Source organism: Sycon ciliatum, chromosome 7 (assembly GCF_964019385.1).
Source record: "Sycon ciliatum chromosome 7, ocSycCili1.1, whole genome shotgun sequence".
In the NCBI taxonomy this organism is placed as follows: Eukaryota; Metazoa; Porifera; class Calcarea; order Leucosolenida; family Sycettidae; genus Sycon; species Sycon ciliatum.
In genome coordinates, this window is record NC_088649.1 from 4,666,368 (window position 1) to 4,686,367 (window position 20,000).

The 20,000-nt window shown below is 46.3% G+C and overlaps 3 protein-coding genes across 3 annotated transcripts in view; 2 read left to right on the forward strand and 1 right to left on the reverse strand.

The window, feature by feature from the left end:
- The window catches only part of LOC135820800 (beta-adrenergic receptor kinase 1-like), a 23,852-nt gene extending 9,994 nt beyond the window's left edge, over positions 1-13,858 (reverse strand). Inside the window, exons 1-8 of the mRNA XM_065333844.1 lie at positions 13,391-13,858; positions 9,589-9,665; positions 4,921-5,015; positions 2,648-2,749; positions 2,307-2,381; positions 1,988-2,049; positions 1,283-1,334; positions 589-680 (exon numbers count right to left, since the gene is read on the reverse strand). Coding sequence (XP_065189916.1) covers positions 589-680; positions 1,283-1,334; positions 1,988-2,049; positions 2,307-2,381; positions 2,648-2,749; positions 4,921-5,015; positions 9,589-9,665; positions 13,391-13,512 — 677 coding nt within the window. The 5' untranslated portion in view covers positions 13,513-13,858. The remainder of the gene's footprint in view (positions 1-588; positions 681-1,282; positions 1,335-1,987; positions 2,050-2,306; positions 2,382-2,647; positions 2,750-4,920; positions 5,016-9,588; positions 9,666-13,390) is intronic.
- Positions 13,859-14,394: 536 nt separating this feature from the next.
- The window catches only part of LOC135820809 (2-aminoethanethiol dioxygenase-like), a 14,485-nt gene continuing 8,879 nt past the window's right edge, over positions 14,395-20,000 (forward strand). Inside the window, exons 1-2 of the mRNA XM_065333855.1 lie at positions 14,395-14,567; positions 17,409-17,584. Coding sequence (XP_065189927.1) covers positions 14,478-14,567; positions 17,409-17,584 — 266 coding nt within the window. The 5' untranslated portion in view covers positions 14,395-14,477. The remainder of the gene's footprint in view (positions 14,568-17,408; positions 17,585-20,000) is intronic.
- Positions 17,602-20,000, forward strand: part of LOC135820808 (uncharacterized) — a 4,609-nt gene continuing 2,210 nt past the window's right edge. Inside the window, exon 1 of the mRNA XM_065333853.1 lies at positions 17,602-20,000. This exon is cut by the window's right edge and continues 1,354 nt beyond it. The gene's annotated coding sequence lies outside the window, so the exon portion shown is untranslated.

The following is a 20,000-nucleotide window of genomic DNA, read 5'->3' on the forward strand; positions in this document are numbered from 1 at the left end:
TCAGTGTGAAGATGACCGTGCTTGGACAAGTGTTTGAGCAAGTTCAAACCAGGAGCGAACACACTCCACGACAGACACCAGGAATGGTACCAATAAAACTAACTAGGGAACAAAGAAAAATGTTGAGAACAAGAAAGAGAAAGAGAGAGAGAGAGAGAGAGAGAGAGAGAGAGAGAGAGAGAGAGAGAGAGAGAGAGAGAGAGAGAGAGAGAGAGAGAGAAAGACAGAGAGAGTTTATCGGCAAGGCAGAGATGAAATTTGAACATGTTTCTGGTGAATCTCTGGAGAATAGCCTTCTCTAGCTTCCTACAGTTTTATTTTTACTTTTGGACAAAATTTGAAAACGTTTTATGAAAGGTTCGTGTTATTTTTTCACGGACCTTTCATAAAACCTTTTCAAATCTTGTCCAAAAGTAAAAATAAAACTATAGGAAGGTAGAGAAGGCTCTTCTCCAGAGATTCACCAGAAGACATTTTCAAATTTCATCTCCACCTTGCCGATAAACTCAAAAATGCAGTCGAAATGTAATCAAAATGACCCCTAAAAAGTTGTACCGCCCCAGCCACCTTACAGTCGACCTATCTTACATCTGTCCCGTGTCGCTCTTGCAACAGCCAAACACCTCTCCAAATCCACCTCTGCCGATGATGCGGTGAATTGTGAAATGTTCAATTGTCACCTAAAACACCCCACACCCAGACACAATCCAGACACATGCTCAGTACATGGAACGTTGCACCAAACAGTCGTACTCCCCACTGTATCTTACCCAGGTGCACCCTCACACAGGGTGTGAAATGGCAGAAACCAGATATCAAGCAGGGAAATATATAGGGTGATATCAAGAAGAGTTCACCCCCCCCCCCCCACACACACACGCACACACAAGTCTTGCTCCTATTGTGCAGTTCGGCTGTTTGCAGTTTAATTTTTGAATGAACCTTTCTACTGGACCACTGCTGGCACATCATTGTGCGCATAATCAGGCTTTTGAAGAATCTCCTACTCGACTTGTCTTTGGGTGGCCGTGAACATAACACTCTTTGTCTCTGTCTGTCGGTCTCTGTCCCCGTGTCTCTCTGTTTCTCTGCCTACCTCTGTCTCTGTTTCTCTGTGTCTCTCTGCCTGTCGCTGTCTGCACCTCTCTGTCTATCTGCCTGTCTATCTGTACATGAATGTCTGTGTCCGCGCTTCTCTGTTTCTCTGCCTACCTCTGTCTGTCTGTATGTCTGTCTCTGTGTCGCTCTGTTCCTCTCTACCTATCTCTACACTGTAACTTACCCGCTGGTTGAGCTGGACATATTTCCACTGGCAGAAGGCGACAAACTGTTGACTGCACATGGAACCAGAGGAGAGGACAGGAGAGCGGAAGAGAGCAGAGCAGAGGAGAGCGGAAGAGAGCAGAAAAGAGCAGAGCAGAAAAGAGCAGAGCAGAGGAGAGCGGACAAAACAGAAAATACAACAGTTGATTGCATCAACGGAATGCCTCAGCCCCCGCCCCAGTAGCGTGCACACACAAACAAACGGAGGACAGTACATGGCAGTTGCTGCAGGAGGCAAAAGCAACCATGAAGGTAAACAACTCGAACTAGTACATATACTCCCTCTATTCCATGCTTCTGGAACGTGTTCCTACTGAAGAATACAGAAGTTGGAACGGCTGATCGCATCTCTGAGTTTCATGCTGAGCAATCACCAGGCACCATCAAATTATGTTCTTTATTCGTATTTAATGCAATTGTGCTCATATTTGAGGTTTCATACATGCCGTGTAGTGTGTACGTGCAGAATAGCTGACCGTATGCATGCTCTGTATGGCTCCTGGCCAAAAAAATAATTGAGAAAATAGAAATTTGCAGCAAAGAAACCACTTGCATTGGTGATACTGTAGTCGTTTTCCATGCAACGAAGTGGCTGCAGTGGAGCTTGCGTACCTTAAAAAAAAACTAATATTTAACCAGAAATGCCAATAACAATCAGTAGTACCTCTTGAGGAAGTCTTCCCAGACGAGGGCCTTGAGTTTCGTCTCCAGACCTGGTTTGAAGGGCTGCCAAAAGCCAAGCAAAACACAACGCAACACAAACCTGCAAATTACTTCGGAACCAATGGTTACATTAGTGAGGGATGCATCTCCAGTGGCGTTATGTTCAGGTCCCGATCTGGGTTCTTGCACTCAGTTGGTACAGGAGTGACAGGAGTGACGTAACAGAACCATAAACAACATCATACAAACACATCGACCACCACCTCCAAAACATGCAGCATGTGCCTGTGCATACACACACATCCACCAATGGAGCTTACGTTGAACAGGCTGAGTGGGAAGTTCTCCTTGCGTATCCGCTCCGCCACTGCATCATGGATGGGCTCCAGCGCAGTCTACACAGCACAGACGACATATAATGAAATAGTTCCGTACAAAACAGGAGTACATGAAACCCAGAATGTGCATGAAACTCAGAATGTGCAGCTTCTGACTTTTCTGCATCGGTGTCTGGCACGGCGAAATTCCAGGATAACAGCATAGTCGGTGCAGATGTGCGGCAGGAAGTAGCGTAGTGTGTGCAACTGAGCTGCAGCTTTATACATGACATTACAGTAGGTCAGTGAGTGCATGAGAGAGGGGGGAGAGAGAGAGTTCTTACCTCATCTCTAACAAGTAACGATGGCATGATGTGCTGGTCGTAGATCTCATGTGCCAGGGAACCACGCTCCTCTTCCATGAACGTCTTCTCATATACAACGATCTGAACACACACACACACACACACACACACACACACACACACACACACACACACACACACACACACACACACACACACACACACACACACACATAATATACACACACACACACACACACACGTACACAAGTACACACACACACACAGTAAAACACAGCAGACACGTTAGCATCCACTGACATTAACAAAAAAAAACTTTAAAAAGACTAGCAAACGCCGACAGGCAGGCTGGAGCGTAACTCGGAGTAGTGGTTTACACAGGAAGACACACATGAATACAATCATGTCTTACTTCTGTCACCCAGGGACACAGCGCAGTGTCTTGCATTAAAGGCTTTCTCATATAGAAGCCTGTTTTGAATAGAAGCCTGATTTTCAAGATACACTGTCGCCACCTAAGCCTGGTTTAGTGTTGACTCACATAGAAATACCAGGTTTGAATAGAAGCCTGATGTGAATAGAAGCCTAGCCCTGACATTGGCTTCTACAGATACAATAAATAAATATAAATAAATTCGACGGGGTTCGCGTACCGGGCAGGTCAAGAACAAGGAGTCGTACAACTCCCTGGTCAAGAACCACCTTTCCGCTTCCGTGGGACGCCACCACCCCATAATCAGGCGTCAGATGCGGCTCCTAAACGGTGGGGGAGGATAGATCAGATCCACCAACCAGAGGCCAAAGGCCTCGATCCCATTTGCCACATCCATGTATTACTCATGCCAGGCCACGAGTTCCCAATTAACTGTGGGTCGCAGCACGGTTGGAAAAAATCCTTCCGCTTCCAAGCAGGACTTGAACCTGGTACCTCTCGTTTCTCAATCATAGTCTTAGACCAACCCACTGTGCCTGCCTGCTCTACAGATACAAGCCCGGCTTTAATACGCTATGCACACACACACACACACACACACACACACACACACACACAAACACACACACGCACGCACGCACACGCACGCACGCACACACACACACACACCCGACAGAAGACTGAACAAGTAGAACTGAAGTTACGATCAAAGAACATCAAATCGTTGAAATTCAAAAAATCACATGCATTTGTGGTGGCACCCAAAAGGTTATATAAGGCCAAGCAAAAAAATTGATTGTTTATCGTCCGCGCCCGCCCCAAATTTTCACCCTCCCCGCCGAATTATTTTATTTTTTAATACTGGTAAATGTACTGTATGTACTGCGGTCTACAGCCTCTAATCAGCATGGCCGTAGATTTTCGAAGGTCAAGTCACAGACTGAACCATAACTTAGTTGCTATGGGCTTGAAAAGTGAAACTGATCATAAGCTGCCTGATTTTCTTCGTTTTTTCTACGTAACATTGGTTGTTCCACTTTCCATTATCCTCTGGGGTTGCGAACACCTGCCCTACAGCCATACATGCATAATAAAAAATAAAATTAAAAACCTCCCGTCCGCCCCGATTTCTCGGGAAAATCTGACGATAAGGCGAGACCAAAATAAAATCGAGATTCCCGGGCAGGACCCATGTGAAATTGGTGCGGGCGGGCGAATTTTATTTTTTATTTTTTTTCCCGTGTATGTACATGTACATGCCATGTTGAACTTTTTTTACAGGATTTTCCGGTAATTTTTATTCAATTTTTTACAGACAACAGGTACGCGGTTTACCCGTTCAATTTTTCTATATTTCGGCCAACGATGGCCCTGATCTGTACATCAGGGAGTCGTACAAGCCCGGGTTTGTGTGACTCCACGTCACAGATCTACTCACACGATCAGTACTGTACATGTATGAACTGTTCAAAAAAAAAAAAAAAATTGGCTTTAGCTCGATTTTGGTGCGGGAGGGCCCGGGAATCTTTATTTTTTTTTGGTCTCGCCTAAACAATCAATATAATTATTTTACATGGCCTAAACGTATTTGCACTTGTATGCTTTTAACGTTGTACACACACACACACATATGTGTATACACACGTGTAGACACATTTGTATACACACACTTGCACCCACGTACACACCCGGTACCCCTACACACACACATACACACACACACACACGTACACACACACACACACTTACACACACACACACACACACATCCAGTTTGTGATGTTGTGTTTGCACACCTACCCACGTACAGACATCCAGCACATAGCACATTCAGCCTGTCATGTACTGGCCCACCTACCCTGCGATAGAAACTGAAGAGCATGTACCGAGGTTCACACTTCTCTGAGTGACTAGCACCATCGGGACAGCAGAAATCACACAGCAATTCATAGCCTGGGTGCATAGGAACAAACACAACAATAACAACAGCAGCAGCAGGCGTCAATTATCACATGGTTTTGTATTCGGGGTTGTGACGCCACGCACGCACGCACACACACTCCAGCCTAGCAAGAAGCCTGCATAAGCCTTAGGCCTCGGTCACACTACGGCAAGTTTGAAGCTGGATGCAGCGTCAAGCCGCAGCACTTGATGCAGACGCGGGGTCACACAGTGTTTTTTTTGCAGCTCATGACCGCCGCGGCCTGGCGCATTTGTTTACGTCACAAAATCACCAAGAAAACTCAATAGACCTTATGCCGGTTAGTACAACCGTAAAGTACCGTTGATCCGCCCCCACGCCATGTCGCTTCCCAGCTGGTTTTCAGCAGGGGGCGGGAATTAGATCAAGGCTGTCAAGTGCAGTACGATGTACAACAACTTGGGAGGATCAGACTCGATGTGCTAAATTGTGCACATTTTCATCCTGGATTGGCACGCATTGTGTACAGCAGTGTAAGCGTCGGTTCAACATCGTATTCCGTTGTATACGCCGAAATCGCTTCACAGGTAGAAAATCGACAGGGGGCGGAATTAGAGAGGGGGCGGATCAACGGTACTTTACGGTAGTTGTACAGATCCCGTAGAATCCCGTAGACCCGGTTGGGTGTTCATTATGTGCTATGCATGCGCATTTGACCTCTTAGCCTCATAATTTATTGGCAAGCAATCGCTTTTCCAGCTTCTTCACTTTGGTGAGAACTAATGACTAGCTAGATCTTTGTCAGAAAAAGGATTTCGTATGAAATTCCTTCAGGGCCCATTTCTTAGTGGAAATAGCAGAAAACACAATAGGGTCCTGCACATTCAACACCCAACCGGGTCTACGGGATTTCGTGCATCTGTACAACCTGTACTAACCAGCATACCGTATTATCTCTAATATAAGCACGGTCCTTTATTTTTTCAATGTACCTCCGCCCCGTGCTATTATTGGAGACGTTCCTTTATTGGAGACTGTTCCATTATTATTTCAACCTCATTTCAGAGGCTTGTTGCCATGCCAAATTCATGTGAGACACACACATTTCAGGGTTTTTTTGCCCGTACAGATAATGAATTTACACAGTGTGCTTATAATGGAGACTGAGCACTTTATTTTTTGAATGCCGCCCCAATGTGTTCTATTATTGGAGACGTGCTATTATTGGAGACTGTGCTTATATTAGAGATAATACGGTAAGCCTTACGACGACACGGATCCCCACCGAAAGCCGGTTTATTATACAAAATATTTGTCAGCCAAAGTTTTCAAATCTTTCATTAATTTTTCATTATTACAAGAAGACAAAAGGTCCACGATCGTTGTTGTATCTTTCCGAATTTGAAGTCCTTTTTTTTCAGTTCTAGTGTCAATTTGTAGTGCCATGGATCGGGCAAGAAAAGTCTGCACCGCAGCTGTGTTTCTCCTGACTTCGTCATGCTGGCTGTCCTGTTTGGCGAACTCTGACGATATCCAACGGGAGATCCGGGATCAACAATCACTGCCAACTGCAGAAACGGACCATTTGAGCAATGAACATGAAGTAGATTTCTTCACTCGTCTCCTCCTGCTCCTGTGTTCTCCATAATTTTGGAGAATTTTATGCAAGTGCAAAAGGGGAAGGAGATTCTAGGCTGCCCCACGTCTCGGAGGTACATGGGAGAGAGACTTCCTCAGTGTGTACAGAATTGTAGGGGAGAGATTCAGCGATTGGGAAGACTTTCAATACAGGGACGAGTTTCGTCTGTCGAAAGAGGCCTTTCATTGTCTCCATATGATGTGCGAACATCATCTGGTGAAAGCAACGACAAAGATGAGGAAGCTAGTCAGCTAGGAAAAGAGGTTGGCTATGACTCTGTCCTACTTGGCAAATAATGTTTCATTCAAGAACTTGGCACGGCAATATGGTGTAGGAAAACCACTGCAACCAACATCGTGCATGAAACTGTCCAGGCCTTCAAGAGGCATCTAGGGCGTGACGCTATTAAACTTCCCTCGGGTGCCGAGCTCAGTCCAGTTGTCGTCGACTTTGAAGGATTGTGCTGTCTCCCTCAGTGTGCGGGTGCACTGGATGGATCATTTGTTGAGATGAAGAAGCCAGCTATGTATGGCGACTCGTGTTGGTGCTATAAGCATCGGATTGCCATTCTTCTGTTGGCTGCAGTTGATGCCCGGGGGATATTCACATACGCAAACGTGGGTAAACCTGGCTCAGTTGGTGACGCTGCAGCGTACATAAACTCTCGTCTGTTTGACAATCTGACAACCCGCCAATGGCTTAACACACCAGAAAAGACTATCGGAAACAATCGAATACTGCCCCCTACCTGGTTGGGGATGCAGAATACGCACTTTCTTCATCGCTGATGAAGTGCTTTGCAAACCCAGTCACACCTCAGGAGAAGACGTTCAACTTCCGCCTGATTCGAACTCGTCGCGTTGTGGAACAGGCATTTGGACGGCTGAAGGGGCGTTTCAGAATCCTGGTCAAGAACAACTATTATTCAGACCCGGACTTAGTTTCTGACATCACATTGGTTTGTTGTGCAGTGCACAATGTTTGCGAACGCTGGCAGTGTCCCGTTGAGAGATCACGGGTCATCAATCCAATCCACTATCAAGCACCACCAGGTCAAGACGATGCAGGTGCAGATGGTGAAGGCTTTTAAAGGTACATAAGGTCTATTACTACTAGTACAGTTGCGCTCACTGAAATCCGACCCAAAGTGCAAAGCTGGCGCCCTGGACCAGTTCCGATTACATCATTGTGGATGTACATGTGTACGTCCAGCCGCATTCATTCCACTGCTAGGGCGTCAAGGGCCGTGGAAGTTGAGGGTGCCAGTTTTGCACATTGGGTCGGATTTCAGTGAGCGCAACTGTAGCTTGTACTGGCTTCAATCAAGATCAAGATCTCTTCTAATTTGCCACAAATAAAAAGGTATCCAGGTCCACAGGCTAAGATTGTTACTGATTTCCATATACAGAACAAAATGTGGTATACTATACAGCCAGAAAGAGCCCATATATGGAGGAAATGTTCACCATATGGAGTAACATTTGTGACCTGTGATGTTTCTTCAGCACATGAAACTGAAGTCATAATATAAATATTGGCCAGGTTTATTATTACTCTAATTTCAGAAATTTTCGGTGCTCAATATTTTCGGTATGAGGGCAACAGGCTAGGTTAGGTGAACAGAAATTTTCGGTACAGAGAAGCAGTTCCCTATTGGATTATGTGTGTTAGTGTTTGTTCGGTGTATTGAAATTTTAGGTATGAAACAGACGCACCGAAAGTACCAAAAATAAAAGTACACCGAAAATTTGTGAAATTACAGTATTCTCCTCACAGTTTCTTGATATCTGGAGTCATAATAATTCATTGTGTAATTCGCAGGAAATTGAGAGCCCAAGAAGAGCAACCGCGAAATACACAGTGATTTATTATCCTGGTTCGAGTCCTGGTGGTGACAGTCAATTTTTTCTTCAGACTTTTCCCGTTTGTGTCTTTTTCTCAAACCAGTGAATGATGTACCGTAAAGTCTTATATAAAAGCTGCGTCTTCTATGACTTTCTTGGTGAAATTTTGCAGGCTTCTATATGAGACAGGTATTTCTATGTATGTCAACACTAAAACCAGGCTTGCGTGTGATTTGATGGGCCCAAAATTGTGGCTTTTATTCGAGGGCGGCTTCTATTCAAGTGCGACTTTTATACAAGACTTTACGGTATTAGTATTATTACTGTAGTGTCGCGTATAAAGGCATGACCCGTATAGCAGCATGACTCGAATAGAAGCCGATTTTTTGAAGAGCGCCGTGTCACAGAATCACGATTTGAATAGAAGCATACGTGCAAGTACATGTATGTGCACACTACATGCATGACAATGTGTGCACTGTACAGTGTAGACTGCAGATTTCGACGCAGAAGCATGTTTTGAATAGAAGCATGGTTTGAACCCAGGCTTATAACGGCCGTGAGCACCTGCTTTTATACGCGGCGTTACGGCATTTATAATATTTATTAAATTTTGAATAGGGCATTCCCACAGGCCTAAGGCCTTCTTACGGGGTGCACTATGTGTCCACGCCCAACTCTTTGAGTATTTAATACTCAGCAATCATATCAACTACATGCAGCGCATACTAATCGTCATGAGCCGGAAGGCCCAAGCGAACTGAACATCAACTGTGCAATTCAAATTTCTACAAGACACTACCCCTTTACATTTTGTAGTCATCTTTCTCAGCAAGGAGGATGTGTGTGCCACTGCAGATATGTGAGGAGGCGGGGGGATGGTCGCATGGAGAGATGGAGAACAGGTTCGGAGAGGAGATGGAAGATGGGAGGTATTTCACAAAGAAATTAATTAGTACAGTGCTGCTCAATGAAATCCAGTCGCGTCACTCAAGTACGTGCCGGGCTTGGCGAAGCCCTAGACCTGCGAACACTGGGCTGCGAAATGATGCAAGGCGCAAACTTGAGTGACACGACTAGATTTCATTGAGCAGCACTGTACAGGTCCTTAGTACTCCTTACCCATTCTCTGATGGAGTAATCGCTCAAAGTTCAGCTTGTTCCTCGCAATCAAGTGCTTCACTATCACCGTCCGAACACTGCAACAACAAAGAAATCACGGGCATACACGTGCAGTGTACACACACACACACACACACACACACACACACGCACGCACACACACACCACACATACACACACACACACGTGCACGAACGCATGTGAATGCAGCACGAGAAAACGTTCACGCAGAATTTAGAAGAAAGCACATATTAGCATCGCCAGCGGCCTGATGTAGCCACATTACTGTAAAAGTAGAAATTTTCGGTGGTGTTTTATTTTCGGTAACTTCGGTGCCGACAATTTTTACCGAAAATAAAACGCACCGAAATTTTCGGTACAACCGATACTGTATACATGTAGTACTAGTACACCTACCTGGAGAACGGGTTTTACCGAAAATTTCCCGCTACCGAACCGCCGATTTTGGCGAATACCGAAAATATTACACCACCGAAAATTTCTGCTTTTACAGTATTATAGCAGAGGCCTACTGGAAATCATTATAGTAAACTTCAACAAAAACAAAGACTCTGGATATAGCCTTGAAGGATAAATAATACATACATATAACATACTATGGTCACACAGCAATGACGCAACCCAGTCCTTTTCCGCCGTTACTCAGAGTTTCGTGTGACACACTCATCAGATATCATGCTGTCTGATGAGTGCTTCACACGAAACTCCGAGTAACGGCGGAAAAAGAACTTGGTTGCGTCATCGCTGTGTGATCATTGTATGACTGGCTCTGTTTCAGGTGTAATGTAGAATTGGGTGATCAGCATTTCCTTCACATACAGTGCATGCTCTAGTGCCTTTTCAGGTGTAATCTAAATTTAGGTGCCTAGGTTCTCTACCGAAATAAAGTTGCACCGGAAATGGCGTGTCTTACAGTATGCACTTTAGCGCGTTGTTTCTGGCTACTCTTCTTTGCGCGGTTGCTATCACATGTCTGCCGTGTAGAATTCATTGTGCGAGGTGGCGAGCCTAAGAAAAAAATGTCTCAGTAATCCTTGTCAGTTTTGTGCTAGATTGTGAACGTCTGACTGTTCAAAATCTGGTTTAGTTGGTGGACTCGATCGCATAACTTGTGCCCACAATTTCCATGTAAGAATGCATTGTGCTTGTTCAGCTTCTTGAGAAGGCAATGAAAGCAAGTGTGGAAGAGTTTTGCAGGTGTTGATTGCGAGGAGCCTGAAGCTGGTTCTTCGCCTGAGTGTGACTACTTTGTTACCGCCTAGAAAAGCAGTTGTTTGTTGTTGTAACGTTGGATTAAAGTACCTCGTTGATGGAGAACAGATTTTCACGAGGGATACTATAATTATGTGGGTCCCTATAACGGATCGGCTCACTATAGCAGGGCGGGTTTAACCAAAAAAGGAAGTCATGCAAGTGCACACATGACGTCTTGACTGGGTCCACTGAGTGCAAGAGATCCATGACCTTGTATGACGGAAATGGAAGAACGATATGCACCTGTCGCACTGTGCACTCTGAGCTGTCCATATATGCGACTCAAACCGACCCGCTATAGGGAGAACCCCCAAACCGACCCGTTATAGGAACAGGCCTGCTACTGGGTCCATCACGCCTGGAAAGGCAGTTTTTTAATTGTAACGTTGGATTACAGTACCTCGTTGATAGAGTACAGATTTTCACCACGGCAGGGATCCTACACAGTGAATTGGCTATATAAAGTACAGATTTTCACCTAGGATACTATGCAGTACCTCGGTTATGAAGTACAGACTTGAACGGCACTTGGCGGTACCAAGAGTCCATGATCCCCCGGAGTACGCAACTTCACTGATCAGATCCGGGACGGTGAAATCCGTGTTGCGCGCCATAGACATAGTGTGGCATCATGAGTAGGGGAAGCGTGTCCGTCGTGGACCGCGTCGACGAAATGACGCAAGTCCGACCTCAAAAAATGACGTACATCACGGATTACGCCGTCCCACAACCCCATCCCAGTTGCGCACTCTGGGGGATTATGGACTCTTGGCGGTACGATACACTGAAACGTGACTCGGATGGTGAGCCAATTAAATTATGGTGAAAAAGCAGGACAAAAAGCGCCCACACTGAGTTATGACTAACTGTCCACCAACGTAACCACTCGCACTCACTGACTGTATAAGATCTGGTTACGTTGGTGGACAGTTAGTCATAACTTGTAACATGTTGTCCTCCTTTTTCACCATAAAACGTGACTGTAGTGTACAAACAGTTCAAACCTCCATTCCAGATTGCCACCCTCAGGAGGAGGGGGCAGCAACCCCATACCATTACACGTACAGATAAGCTTCCCAGAACCGAACATGTCTATCTCTCGGACATGTTTTGGCCATCCGGGCATGTTTTGGCCATACGGGAATGTTTCAACCACCCCCTGCCATGTGGAAACAGAACAAGCAAGCAGAGACGGATTCGGTCCCGGCCGTCTTGTTTTGTTCGCAGTGGATAGTCCAGCACATGATGTAACATTACATTACATGTATTGTCAAGTGCAATAGACTGCTGATTGGCACATACGCTTCTTGAATTGAAACAAACCAAGGACGTATTTGACAGTATTTGACACAACCGAGCGCCCACACCCAAACACACAGATACAAATTGCATGAACATGCATGCACACACACACACACACACACACACACACACACACACACATATACACCACACACACACACACATATACACCACACACACACACACACACACACACACACACACACACACACACACACACACACACACACACACACACACACACACACACACACACACACACACACACACACACACACACACACACACACACACACACACACACACACACACACACACACACACACACACACACACACACACACACACACACACACACACACACACACACACACACACACACACACACACACACACACACACACACACACACACACACACACACACACACACACACACACACACACACACACACACACACACACACACACACACACACACACACACACACACACACACACACACACACACACACACACACACACACACACACACACACACACACACACACACACACACACACACACACACACACACACACACACACACACACACACACACACACACACACACACACACACACACACACACACACACACACACACACACACACACACACACACACACACTCTTTATTAAATTTTATTCCCAATCCAATAAGCTGGCACACCACTCCACTGTTGCACTCCGTCAGCCACACCGGTACCCGTCAGCACCGACAGTGATAGTTATTTCGGCATAACAATCTACAGCCGCTCCCGACTACAATCCCCGCACCATGTGGCTCAAGTACAGGTGCACCAAACAATGGGAAAGTAAGACTTCACACGTGACGAACTAATTCTTTTTTCCTTTTTCTCAACAGCACGCGAGCAGAATTCCAAGACTGCAGGTGGGATCGTGCTTGGTGGGGATCGTCGGACTCAACTATTCCAGGCTAATTTAGAGTAAAGCTAGAGCTTATGAACCCTAAATACTAGTAAATTATAATAAAAAAAATAGTGCACAATCGTGTACTACAATAATATTCTCAATTCTCAAGATCGATGACCGAATACAGCAATAATTGAATTGTTATTCTCAAAACAAACAGCAACGAGACTACGCCCAAAGTGCAGGAGATTTTCGACAATGACTATCAACGAAGCATGAAAAGGAGCAGAATGAGACAACCCAATTCTCTCACCTCGGATCAGGAAGGTTCAGCTTCTTTTTGCCAATGCCCCCTGTGTTGCCACCTTGGACCCTGGATTTCTCCATCGCCATCAGGTACGAGACATCGGCGAGCACCGCTTCCAGGTCCGCCATGGCTGCACTGGGAGAGAAGAGATCTCCGCTACTGCTAGTGGCTGCTTACATACACACACTCACAAGACGTCCACTCGACAGCTAGCTCTCCTTTCAGCCTCCGAATTTTTCAGCGAATTCACCTCGCTCAGGCCTAAAAATATAAGGAGCAGACTACCGGTGCAAAAGGCATTGGGGAGGATTTAGGAACCATCAGCGACAAAGAGTGTCGGCTGCGGACAGCAGCTCCTAGAATGAACTGACCCCCGTTACCATTCGTGACAATGTCACCAAGCTTGGCCCAGGGCAAGGCTGCTGAGTGACGGAATGGATGAACGACTAATGCAGGAAGAGAAGACAAGCTCGTCAAAAGAAAGGCAAACAATCCAAAGTTCAAAATCTAAAACTCGACATTCCTGTCATTCACCGCATCAGTGTCTGGAAATATCCTGCATATGTATCGGCTGCCCCGGCCGAACTCTAGAAACGCACAGATCGATTTAGCTAAAGGCAACGTTTTTTCTGAAAACAATCAAAAACAGAAACACGTGGGCACGAGACTGACATGCGGGGTCGAGATTTTCCATTTCAATCAAGCTGAGCTCATGCACGAGCCGACATCGATGCGTGAGAACTGGACTTGCGGTTTTCCGCGAGAAATCTGCACCAGTTTCGTATTGCATGAGTGACATAATATGTACGAAAATCATACATACGGCGTGACGTACACACGAAAGGCGCGCCCGCCGCGCCGCCCCCGGCCCCGGCCCCACGAGTTTGTACAATGACTGTACGCGAGCGTACATTCACACGTGGCCATTGTGGCACGCGCCACGCGGCCACGCGCCAGCAAGCATGCGTGTTTGATTTTTTGAGTTTTTCATGAATGGTTAGTTTCTCCAGAACAGTTTCCCCGTTCCTGAAAGACGTGTCCTTGAAAGCACATTTGTTTGTCGACGAACTAGTTCCTGCGGACTCCTGCCATTATGAATTCAATGCAGCGACTTATATCCCAGACAGTGAAGCGCTTTTCGGCTGGAGGAGAGGCCCATGGCCTTGATGGCATTCGTTCAGCTGTGAGTTCAAGCACTCGATTTGCCGGCAGCTCAAATTCCGCAGTACATTGTAAAAATGAATAAGTGGTTCTCTTTCCTATCTCAGTCATTGCCGCCCACATACGCGTGTAATCACTAGTTCATTACCGGGCCTAGGCGAATGGAGTATCCGAGTTGCAGCTTTTTTTTCCCCTTGGGAAGTAGAATCAATGCAGCGTGCATGTATTCCAGTTGTATCAGTGTATGGGCTTTGAACTATTATTTTACTATTTTAGTCCCTTGTTTCAAGTACTATTAATTTTGTGAATCATGCATTATACGCGTGCTAGTAATTAGTTGTCAAACAGGTAGCCTGTATAGGCTATAGGGCGAGCCCCGCCATTATCGAGTCGGGTTTCGTGTACCCCATCAGCTCATGCATTACAGTAGAGTCGCACGCTGAAGAACGTGGAGCCCAAGAACGTCCAGCCTGAAATGCTAAGAACGCCACAGCCTAAAATTAAGAACGACGGTATTGGTTTTCCGGCAGCTTGTAGGACATAATAAATGATCTAGTGCGGATCGTTTCCGAATTTTAGAAAATGGTGAAAGCAATACTGAAATGTTGCAGTGCCGACATTTTGTATTCGAAGTACTAACTCGTAGGTGCTGCATGTATTGAGTACCCGATTACTCTGGGCCGGTCATCTACAATTGTGGGGAGCAGGTTTTCAGGCACTCTGCCTACCCATTTAACCGCTACTCTCAGTTCTGTGATGCTGCAGGCACGATTCGCATTGTCGCTTTCGAACAACGGTTCACACAGTATCGCTTTTTGTGATGCGGCACTTGCAATGAGCTGCGACTGCGATACGCAGGCTTCTAGCCAGGAAAAATGTGTGTGTGTGGGGGGGGGGGGGGGGCGCATGGCGAAGCAAACAGTTCGCCCCCATCTGTTCCCATGTTCCAGTGTCTGCTCTAGGATTTCAACCCAACCGGGTACACCAGTACCTGGCACAATTCTTGCAACCGGGTCAGAGCCGGCCGGGTACACGCCTTCAGCCTGTCACTGACAGATCAGTCTGTACTCCCTTGAAGAACAGAAAAGGCACTCGACATGACTTCCATGAATCTTCCCCAACGGGTCACAAGTGACCCGGTGTTCTTTTTTCAAACGGGTCCAACTTCAGTTACCCACCAACCGGGTCGCTGACCCAGCTGACCCGGCTCTGGAGCAGACACTGATGTTCCACTATTATCGTTTTCAATGTTTTGTTACACGACATGCAATGTACGGGCACAGCGAGCACCTGGAACGATGTATTTCTGGTCACATTTTCGTTGTGTGACCTGATAAACACGAAAAAATAAAATGAGTAGGGTGGTGCGCTATCAAAATAAGGGGCGCCATCCGTGTAGGGGTGAGGGGGCTGCGCCCCTTCCCCCCCCCCCCATTGACTAGAACCCCGATACGTGATTCACCAATGATGCTTGTGCGGGGTAGATCAGGCTGAATCGTGGCTGTCAATTCGTCAGCCTTGCAAGCTGTCGACCGACGCCATCCCGGCACAAGTGGTTGCTATGACTTCCACTGTGTAGCACCCATGGCTATCATAGTCTCCAGCTACAGTCGACCTACCCTTATAACGATATTTGCGTCGGACCAAGAAATATTGTTATAAGGGTAATATTGTTATAGGGGTAACTGGTTCATTTCATACACATACGTCATCATGCATGAATTTAGTTCATTTTTTACACTCTTCATAGTGTCAAAAACGTATGTACATGCACATAATGTACACAGCAAGGTGCCCACTGGTGCTCCAATTGCATTTCGTCATGTCCCAGCGACTTATCAAGTGAAGCTTGCCCTACCTTGACAGTGGACTCTACATATTCCCTGCTGGATATTGTTATAAAATGGAAAATGTCGAGTGGTCAGCCCATCTTGTATTATTATAGGGGTAATATCGTTATAGCAATATTGTTATAAGGGTAAGGCGTTGTATACAAAAGTCAATGGAGTGATTTGGTTTGGCAGAAAAATATCGTTTTCAGGGTAATATCGTTATAGAGAACTTAGAAGTTGCGACTTCGGCGGTAATAGTCATGAAGTTGATTGTTCCAACTAGGAACACACGCTTCTTGCCGAACTTGACACTTGACTCGGCAAGAAGCGTGTGTTCCTAGTTGGAACAATCAACTTCATCGTTATAGAGGTTATCGTTATAAGGGTAGGTTGACTGTATAGTGCTCATTGCCTGTACATGTGGTGGGCAGAGCAGAGGGCAGTGCACAAGAGGTACACGGAGGAAAGTAAGATTGTCTGGTGATTGTTTGTTGGACCGGGAAATTCCGATCAACTGATAGGGGCAAGCAGCAGCAGCATTCGGCCTTGTCCAAATTATTATCAACCGCCACGCCACACCGTTGCGCTCTCCGGCCCGACCTCAACACGTTGCCACAGCACACCATCAGCAAAACGACACTTCCGTTGGTACTCGGCTCATTCAGCGGAAAAATCACTACATGTACTCTCACTAACACCCTTTATATTATCCTCAGTGTAGTCAAGAGTACATAACCTAACCCCCCAGCGTGTGCAACTTAACTATGGGTGCTGTCCCGACAGAATTTCAAGTTGACGTCACTTTGATGATGCAATGCGCACTGTACACGGGTTATCAGACGAATCCGGAACCTGTGGTTGACCGAAGCCCATCTGATCCTGTACAAATTATTGCCTTTGGAGAATCCTTAGAAATATACCGTACTATCAATGTCGAATGTGTGTATCGGTGTGTGTGTGTGTGTGTGTGTGTGTGTGTATATGTGTGTGTGTTTATGTGTGTGTACGTGCGTGTCCTACCGCTTGTGTAGATGTGCAGCTTGACACCGCGTGATGTTGGACTGCTGGCGGGCCAGCCGCCCATCCGTAGAGAGTCCTGTGGCTATATAGGCGTGGATGACTCGCCGTTCTGTACCATCTGTATATTTGTACTGAAAGAAGGTGCCAAGTTGCCCATACACAGCCATCCAGCAATGACTGGCCTGTTGTAAGTTTATGTGCGGCGGTGATTTTTGCTCCCTGCTCAATTTATTCCACTCCCGTTCTCTTCTTCTACTTACTTTGAAGTACCTGTCTCTCTGTCTGTCTACTATCTAGCTATCTATCTCTATTTCTCTGACTCTCTCTGACTCTCTCTGTCTCTCTCTGTCTCTCTCTCTCTCTCTCTCTCTCTCTCTCTCTCTCTCTCTCTCTCTCTCTCTCTCTCTCTCTCTCCCTCTGTCTCTCTCTCTCTCTCTCTCTCTCTCTCTCTCTCTCTCTCTCTCTCTCTCTCTCTCTCTCTCTCTCTCTCTCTCTCTCTCCGTTGGGTTTGACCTCAAGCCAGCGGAAGCACTCCAGTACACGGCATGACACAGGTGAACATCATACATGTCCGAAATGTCACACCACCATCAAACAAGAACATAACCTTGCACGACATATGCGGACTAACAAATGCAAAACATTGGCTGCATCGCAGGCTGGAGCTGTGTCAGCAGTCTCTGCATCACCACCACATGAGACTCCAATGACTTTAGAGGCAAGTATACCAACCATTACACCATCAGACCGGGAAACAAAATGTCCACACTGTTTGAGAAAACTCAAATGGAAACAAAACTTGCCACGACATCTACAGACCTGCCCGGTCTACAAATCACTTTCAACCACCTCAGCCAAAGCAGACGGCAGTAGCGGGGATGGTCGGACGACTTCCATGATTGATTCAATGCACTTCAGCCCATCTGTAGGTCAGACAATGACTCCTGGAGATGAATTGCGAACAATCCCGCACGAATCCACTCCCTGTCATAATGAGTCTTTACTTCATGTCCTGAATCAACGGGACATGGACAAGGTAGAAGTCCGGCAGTCCCTACTGCTACCGTCAGCCAAAAACACCAAGGCATGGCACACAATAAACGCTCAGTTGAAGATCCATCTCACTCAACATTTCCCAACCTCATACCTCAAAAACACTAACATCGAAGAGACTCTGGACAAACTAGAGAACTTCATTCACTGGTTTTTCGACCAGAAACCACCACCACCTCCACCAAAACACAAGAATGCAAATAAAAACCGTGCAGTGGAAAAACTCCCGGCTCACAGGCGTGATTTAAAGCGCCAATTTCGTAAGATCAAAAACCCGGACGAAGTACCTGCAGCGCTCAGAAATGAGTATTTTTCAATTGGAAAACAAATCAAGCGTCTTTTGAAACAACAAAAGATGTACGACGATCGATCCCGGAACAAGAGGGACCAGGATACCTTTCTCAAGGACCCATATGCCTTGGAAAGAAATTGTTTCAACCAACCAACCATGTCAAACCCACTTTCTCTGACACTACCTGCTTTGAGTACTTCCAACACACATATGCAGACCAGGATCGTGCCACTTCGTACGAATCCTGCCCCAGTGCAGGGAAGCCCCGGGATTGCACCCACCCAGTCGATGAGGGGACCTCTACATGGACTGAATTTCAGAATGTTTTGAAGAAGTGTCGCAACACCTCTGCACCGGGTCCTGACAAGATACCTTACATAGTTTGGAAGCTTTGTCCCTCCCTTCAATCCATTCTTTTCACCATCTTTGGGCGGGTTTGGGAGAGCAAGATCATTCCAAGGCAGTGGCAGGTAGCGTGTATCACACTCCTGGCCAAGGGGGAGGTGTCTGATGATCCTTCGAAATTCCGACCGATTGCTCTAGCAAACACGTCCGGGAAGATCTTTTTCACCTTAGTTGCAAAGCGCCTCTTGAAACATATGCTAGGCAATAAGTTCTTCGATGGTGACAACCAGAAAGGATTTATGCCTGCAAAGGCTGGGTGCTTAGAGCATACATCACTTTGTTATGAGGCGATGCGTGATGCAAAGACGGCAAAACGCCAAATTTGCATTGCGTGGATAGATTTGAAGAATGCATTTGGTTCAGTGCGCCACAATCTGATACAGTATGCTCTAACCCACTACAGCCTTCCTTTGCAATTCAGGAAATTAATTTTTTCCTACTACGACAGTCTTTGCGCTTTCGTCGTACAACCACACACCCCCACCTTTAATTACAACATTGGTGTTTTCCAGGGGTGCCCCTTGTCCCCGGTCCTTTTCAATATTTGTTTCCAGCTTCTGCTGGACTCACTTGCAGCCCCTGAATTAAGTTGCCTCTCCTATGATTTTAAATCTGCCCCTTTGCAAGTGTCCCAAACAGCTTTTGCTGATGACTTAGGCCTCTATAGCAAATCTAGTGCAGGTTGTCAAAAACTCATTGCGGTCACGGAGGACTTTCTCTCGTGGACCCAATGTATGCAGGCGGCGCCGCACAAATGCAAAAGCAGTGCAGCAAAGCTTGTAGATGGCCGGTACAAACCTTACGATCCCTGCCTGACGATGTCAGGGAGGAAGATCGCTTTCATTGATACTGC